At 41.6% G+C, this 7,440-nt stretch overlaps 1 protein-coding gene across 1 annotated transcript in view; it reads left to right on the top strand.

Moving 5' to 3' along the window:
• Positions 1 to 5,679, top strand: part of pyroxd1 (pyridine nucleotide-disulphide oxidoreductase domain 1) — a 9,838-nt gene extending 4,159 nt beyond the window's left edge. Inside the window, exons 5-13 of the mRNA XM_020601227.1 lie at positions 977 to 1,050; positions 1,256 to 1,446; positions 1,542 to 1,639; positions 1,748 to 1,850; positions 3,083 to 3,198; positions 3,807 to 3,929; positions 4,434 to 4,571; positions 4,746 to 4,835; positions 5,280 to 5,679. Of these exons, the coding sequence (XP_020456883.1) occupies positions 977 to 1,050; positions 1,256 to 1,446; positions 1,542 to 1,639; positions 1,748 to 1,850; positions 3,083 to 3,198; positions 3,807 to 3,929; positions 4,434 to 4,571; positions 4,746 to 4,835; positions 5,280 to 5,438 (1,092 nt within the window). The 3' untranslated portion in view covers positions 5,439 to 5,679. The remainder of the gene's footprint in view (positions 1 to 976; positions 1,051 to 1,255; positions 1,447 to 1,541; positions 1,640 to 1,747; positions 1,851 to 3,082; positions 3,199 to 3,806; positions 3,930 to 4,433; positions 4,572 to 4,745; positions 4,836 to 5,279) is intronic.
• Positions 5,680 to 7,440: the final 1,761 nt, after the last annotated feature.

Here is a 7,440-nt window from a genome sequence, read left to right as displayed (position 1 = left end):
ACCCCCCCTCACCATACTTGGCAGCACTGTATCAGCAGTAGAGTCCTTCAGGTTCCCGGGCTCCACTATCTCCGTGGACCTGAAGTGGACGTCCAACATCAGGACCATCACCAAGAAGGCACAGCAGAGGATGTACTTCCTGCACCAGCTCAGGAAGTTTGAGCTGCTGATACAGTTCTACAGAGGAATCATCAAGTCTGTTTTCTGCACCTCCATCACTGTCTGGTTTGGCTCAGCAACCAAACAGGACAAATACAGACTTCAGCAGACAGTCAGGACTGCAGAAAAGATCATTGGTGTGAGCCTGCCCTCCATGGAGGATCTGTACACCGCACGGGTCAAAAGGAGGGCAGAGAGGATCATTGCAGACCCCTCACACCCTGGACACAACCTGTTTGAACTCCTCCTCTCTGGACGACGCTACAGGTCATTGTGCACCAAGACAACCAGGCACAAGGACAGTTTCTTCCCCGGGGCCGTCACTCTGATGAACACTTGAACCACAACGGTATGACTGGACAATAACCCTCAGTGCAATACGTGTAAATATACATTGTACAGATTATACAGATCAGTACAGGTCTCTATTTTAAGTATTTTGATTCCTACTTATCCCATTTCAATGAGCATTTCTTTGTCTGTCTGCATTGTTTACTGCACTGTTTGTTGCTTGTTAATACTGCTTATTTTGTTATATTACACAGCCTTATGCTGGTTTACTGTTTACTTGCCCCTTGCATGGGGATATGTACATACACATTGAGAGCCGATGTACCAGAGTCAAATTCCTCGTGTGCCTGACACACCTGGCTAATAAAGCTGATTCTGATTCTGATCTGATTGCTAATTTTTAAGATATTGTGTTAATTATAAACAAAGCTATCAGAAAATTGGACTGAAAACATAACTTTGTCATTAAAAATGTAAATAATGTTGTCTATTACTGTTTACCAGATGTTTTGTATTTGTGTTTCAGGCATTTCAGAAGTGTTTATCCAAAGCAAAGCGAATCGTTATTGTTGGAAATGGAGGAATTGCCTTGGAATTAGTGTGAGTAAACTAAAGCCAGATTGTGTGATTGAGTTTTTATTTCTTTGACACAATATTTGTTATCTAAATTACAATTTGTTTGAGGTTCTGACGCACGTTACGCCTGTGTTGTGTGAAATCCCTTCATATAATATTACCAGGATGTTTAGACATTATTTACACTGTCCACTCATGAATTCTGTGTTAATAAATGTGTACTTTGAAGGTATGAGGTAGAGGGCTGCGAGGTGATTTGGGCTGTGAAGGACAAGGCCATAGGAAACACCTTCTTTGATGCAGGGGCGGCAGAGTTCCTCATCCCATCACTGGAGGCTGACAAAACAGAGAGTACTGCTTCCTGTAAAAGGCCTCGCTACACCACAGAGGAACCTGCACCTGGAGCCTCACAGACTGCAGGTTTTCACCTTATGCCCCACAAAGAATTTTCATTTCCTTCCTTTAATAATCACATGGCTTATACAATATGTGTATGTGTGTTTGCCTGCTCCAAGATAAAAATTTGCAAGGGCATGATTCTGGTCCTACAGAATTTGGCAGTGCCCTCGGTCCCGATTGGCATGAAGGAATTGTTTTCCGAGGAGCAGAGCAGGTGAGATGGGAAATATGTGCTACAAATAAATCTGTATCTACATTCTGCTATGTTATACTGTCTTCCTGTCCTCCCATGTTTCCTCTCTCTGCTTGTGTGTGTGCTCAGGTGTCCCGCAGAGTTACTATGGAATACCAATGTGAGGTAGAAAAGCTCTTCACCTCTGAGGAGCTGCTTAATTCCCCACAGCAAACACTCAAACCTGAGAATGGTGAGAACTAGATTTGCTGCTCAGATTCCTTCTCTCACTCCATTTTTTTCGCCTTCCACCTGTTTTTCTTTAAATGTAGGGTTGGTGATCCTGCACCAAACCACCAAGAGGAAGCTTGATTAAGAAAGTAGACAAATCCCGCCCTTTCTTTCTGACTTCTCTCCAAAGCCACTCCTCCAAAACACAAAGCACGCTACAATGCACACTGCCTGACTACTACTTACAGATTTCAGGAAAATAACAAATTTCCCCCCCAAACAAAACAAAACCTGTAATTACCTGTCCAGCAGAAATACGGCCACCATGGTATCACTTTTCAGCCCATTTTTTTTCTCTCAGTTGTTGCCATTGTTCAAAAGTAATGGCGATGCAATGTTAATTTTGGTTTTACTTCTTGCAGCATCCAACTTCTTTTTAGTTTTAACTTTCTCAAATATAGTGTTACCTGCCCAGATCTGTGGCCCCGAACCATAGTTGGGGACCTCTGGTTCATGGCTAGACCGCTTTAGCCCTGGCCAGTAAGTTTTTCTTTATGTTGTCAGTTGTAGTCCAGGCTTTTCGAGCAGTGCAAAATGAAGAGGGAGGCCAGCTAACTCTGTTCAAAATACAGGCTTGGTTCGGTCTTGGTAACATGAACACTGCATGTGGCCTTTGATGTCCAGTTAACTGCATTTCAGTCTTATCTATACACTTAGATCTAACTACCGTTGGTATTTTCCCCAGCTGTGACTGCATGTATAATGAGTCTGTTCTGTGCTGTGGTCTACTTCCTCTCATACTGCTCACATTGCATGCAGATCGCAACTTCTGGCAACAACAACAACATTACCTATAAGGCTATATGTATTAAAGGGGAACGCCTGGCCTGTAGCAAGTCATTAGCTTTACCTGTAAAACATAGTGGTAACACATCTGCCTGCAACTGCAATGCCTTGTGAGAGACCCTTGGCTTGAGCATTGAGTGCAAAGGCAGAGTGCACGCAAGTAGGAAGTAGGTTGACAGGCAGGTAGACCATTCAGTGGTTTTGCTTGGGACGAGTAAAATTATTGCTCAGGCTTTTTTTTTTCCAGCCCTTCTGCTGCCAGAGATGACAGATTTTTTTTCTTTATGTTGTCAGTGCATTTAATGTATTCATTGCTATTGGGATGAAAAGGGAATTTCAAGAAATGTAACAAAAAATACTTCTGAAAGGAATCGCCAACCCTACATTTAAGATTGTCTTCCCTCTCAGGGCAATCCTGGCCAGTTTACATCCAGCTGACCAATGGCAAAACATTTGGCTGTGATTTTGTTGTGAGCGCCACTGGTGTGGTGCCAAACACGGAGCCATTTCTCCATGGCAACAACGTAAGTGGCTCAGTAACCACACCGAGGTATGTGTAAAGCTGTGGGTAATGCTTTAAATTCTCGAGATGATAAAGCTGTGGTGCAAAAATAATCCCTGTCCATCTTGAAAATCAAGTCCATTTCTCAGCAGTTGGGTTTAAGGCCTTTAGATGTCACTATAGGACAAATGAGCCTGGAGCTGTATTCACAAGTTGCTCCTAAGTGGTCAAGTTAGGAGAAACTCCTAAAAATAAGGGGTGTGACTGTCTAAACTTTAGGATGTCCAAGCCTTTGAGCCCTAAAACTGCCTCCAAAATCTGAGTGAGGATAGAGGCAGTGCAGAGGGGTTCTAAGTCACTAAGACCTAATCACAGTCAGTATTGTGCTGCAGGTGATGTCTTGTTGTGTCAGTTAATAGATAGATAGATAGATAGATAGATAGATAGATAAAATTTTGATGGGTTGAGTTTGTTCAGCAACAAGTCCAGTGGTAAGATATATTCACTGTGAATATGCCCTCTGGTTTCCAGCCTATGGAAAGCTGCTGTGTTTTCAACAAAGAGCCACAGCATTAAAACTGCCATAAACATTTTACACGCAAACCAACAGTTTTACTTGTATGTGCTAAGTTTGAACTTGCGGATGACGGCGGGCTCCAAGTAGATGACCACATGATGACAACAGAGCCAGATGTCTATGCGGCAGGAGACGTGTGCACTGCATGCTGGGAACACAGCCCACTGTGGCAGCAGGTAAACTAACTGACAAATCTTTGCATCAACTTACATAGAAGGCAGGTTGACTGACCCGGTACACTGACTGCACTTTTAGAAACTACAGTTAGTAGGATACTGCCTGGTTATTTTCCTTCATACTAAATTATGTCATCTCCCACATCAGACTCCATGCTAGAGGTGTGAAAATATATATATAGCAGCTGTACAAATGTAAATTATTAAAAGCAACTTAACTGGTTCTGTTAATTAATAATAAAACACGTGCTGTAAACCTAAAGTTAAAAGGCAAGGGGATATCCTTGATAGATGTCAATGAGTCTGTTTGTGAATTTACATGTGAATGTACAGCAAAATAATAATGTAGACATGGACGAAAACATGTATTATAAAACAGCTGTGCTGGGCATATTTATTGTCAGCAGAAAGCCACAGTGGCAGTTTAGTCAGGGTGTTTGAGGCTGAAAAATAGTGATAGTTTTCTTCTGTAAATCTGAATCTCATATTGTGTGTTGCATGTAGATGCGTTTGTGGACGCAAGCCCGTCAGATGGGCTGGTACGCGGGCCGCTGCATGGCAGCATACGTCCTGTCAGAACCAATAGAACTGGACTTCTGCTTTGAGCTCTTCTCACATATTACCAAATTCTTCAACTACAAGGTGTGTAACATTTTACTGCAGGGCAGGAAAGTTATGTAAATAATAACCAGTATGTTAAATATCTACTATGTAAATTATAACTGTTTTTTATTACTTTCAAGAACATTCAAGGTCACTTCACACTCAGTGCTCTACTCATTTCCAACAACACCCTTGCTTCTGGTTATACCACAGGTGGTGTTGCTGGGAAAGTTTAATGGGCAGGGGCTGGGGCCCAACCATGAGCTGCTGGTACGCTGCACTAAAGGGCAGGAGTATGTCAAGGTGACACTGAGCAGAATAAAAATGTATAAATGCCCTTGTCTTTCAACTGTGCCAGACAGTTTTTTTCCTTTTGTCTCAAATACCAACATTGATTGACTCAAATGAACAAAGGATTTGTTATTCTGCACACAGACTTAATGAACTGTTACTGTGGTGCTGGTGGCATCTGAAAAATATGCCATGTCATAAATGTTTACATTTTTGTTGGTCTGAAAAGAACAAATGTTGTTCAATGTGTAATCCATCTCTGTGCATGATCTCATACTTGGTTTGAGCCAGGAACAAAGAAAGATAAAACTTGATCTGTGAGTAATTTATTGAAAATTGTGGTGGTAAAGAAATATTAAGATGCCTGTGCTCACATTTCACTGCCTGGTCCCTACTGGAGAAAATTCAACATTTACTGTGGTTTTCACACTGATTGCTCTTGGCTTTCTGTTTCAGGTTGTTCTCAGTGGGGGCAAGATGGTGGGAGCAGTGCTGATTGGGGAAACAGACCTGGAGGAGACCTTTGAGAACCTGATCCTCAACCAGATGGATCTAACAATGTATGGAGAAGAGCTGCTCAACCCCAACATTGATATAGAGGACTACTTTGATTGAGCACCAGGTCTTTGATTGGGACTTTTGAGAATGTTGAGCACAGCAAACACAGACCCTTCAAAGTGGAAGAAACCATACCTGAAGAATGTCTAAGAGCATGGGTTCTTTATTGTCTGAAATTCAAGCTAATGGAGTGTTATAAAGGAGCATTTATCTTTGTTTTAATGCATTTGTAAATTAAAGGATATAATATTGCTTTAAAATAAATTATTTTCAAAACCACATACTAAATTGGTATTTTATATATTCAGAACAGGTCATTTCTATTTAGTTGTGCACTGACTGGCCACTTTAATAGGCACACCTGCACAATTGTATGCATTTCAGTTCAACACTTCCTCCTTAACATCTGTGTTTATGAAGCTCAAAATGTTTCAGTTTTCAGTGGAATTGCAATAATTCTATACATTCAATTACATGTTAATTATTGAGGTCATAGTTAAAGGTGGTGTTGTAGTGGTCTACATTATATCAAAGTCAATGTGTATGTCATACTGTATGTACAATAAGAAAACATATTTCCCTGCTCAATGAAATTCTTCCTTTGCTGTCCACAATGAATACCAAACAATATAGTCTAAATATAAAATAAAAATAGATAAACAATAATACAAAATAAAGGCACTTTAAAAACAGCAAGTGAAAAATATAGTAAGAATATATCCTACAATCAGCTGTATGTGCAACAGTCAAGCAATGGATGTGCAATAATGCATGTGCAAACTCAAAATGTAAACAGTACAGGTGGCGTTACATGAAGTAATTCCTGATTATAAACTGCTGTCAGCTGTTTAGGAGTCTGATGGCAGTGGGAAAGAACGAGTTTTTCAGTCTAGAAGTCCTGCATTTCACACTTCTGTACCTCCGGCCTGATGGTATGGGTGTGAACAGTTAATGCTGGGAATGGGTGGGGTCCTTGACAACTGAAGTAGCTCTCCTGCAGACTCTTCGGTGGTAGATGCTCTGCAGAGAGGGCAGTGGAGTCCTGGTGATCTTCTCAGCAGTCTTTACCACTCTCTGCAGGCGCTTGCGGTCCATAGCAGTAGTGCTGTCATACCAGACAGCGATGCAGCTTGTCAAGATGCTCTCAATGATGCAGCTGTAGAAGTTGCCAAGGATCCTAGGTGACATGCCAAACCTCCTCAGCCTCCTCAGGAAGTACAGCCGCTGTTGGACCTTCTTGACCAGCTGTGTGGTGTTAAGTCTCATGTCCACTATCATCTTCTTCGTCTTGTCCGTGTTGAGGCTGAGATTATTGTCCTTGCACCATGACACCAGACTGCCCGCCTCCCTCCTGTAGGCTGCTTCGTCCCCGCCAGTGATGCGACCTATTACTGCGGCGTCGACCGCAAACTCAGAGGTGTTCGTAATATGACCATCTCATGTATGTAGCTGGGGAGGACAAAATATAGAGACTACACCACCTTTAACTGTTACCTCAATAATTAACATGTACTGTAATTAAATCTATATATTTATAAAAATTTCACCAAAGACTGAAACATTTTGAACTTTATAAACACAGATGTGCATACAATTGTACAACTGTGACTATTAAAGTGGCCAGTCAGTGTAGCTTGAATATAAGTCCGTTGCTTCAGTTGCAGATGAGACTGACAGAGTTGAGGGTGAATATGAAGTACAGTGACTGCCACAGTGAGCCACAATTGTGATTGGCAAGCGCATTACTTTATTCAGAAGAACTGGATATGTTCTGTGTTATTTGCTAGTTTAAAAAAAGCTGTTGCTATGTTGCCTTAGTGAGTCTGGATCTAATTTCAGCCTAAAGAGCGACTATTGCTCCTCCTGTGCCTCAGCAGGCACTATAACAATAGACATTATCAATCTAACATAATGATGTGCTTTGTTCCTGGGATGTGTTGCTCTTGGGGGTGTTGCCATTTAAAAAACCTCTGAAAGTCCACCTTTGAAAGGACAAGAAATGCTAGAACTAAAGTGCATAGACAACCACCATTTTCCATTTGCAGGCTGCTCTCCCAGG

Source organism: Monopterus albus, unplaced genomic scaffold (assembly GCF_001952655.1).
Source record: "Monopterus albus unplaced genomic scaffold, M_albus_1.0 scaffold51.1, whole genome shotgun sequence".
NCBI lineage: Eukaryota > Metazoa > Chordata > Actinopteri > Synbranchiformes > Synbranchidae > Monopterus > Monopterus albus.
This window is presented reverse-complemented; position numbering and strand designations above follow the sequence as displayed.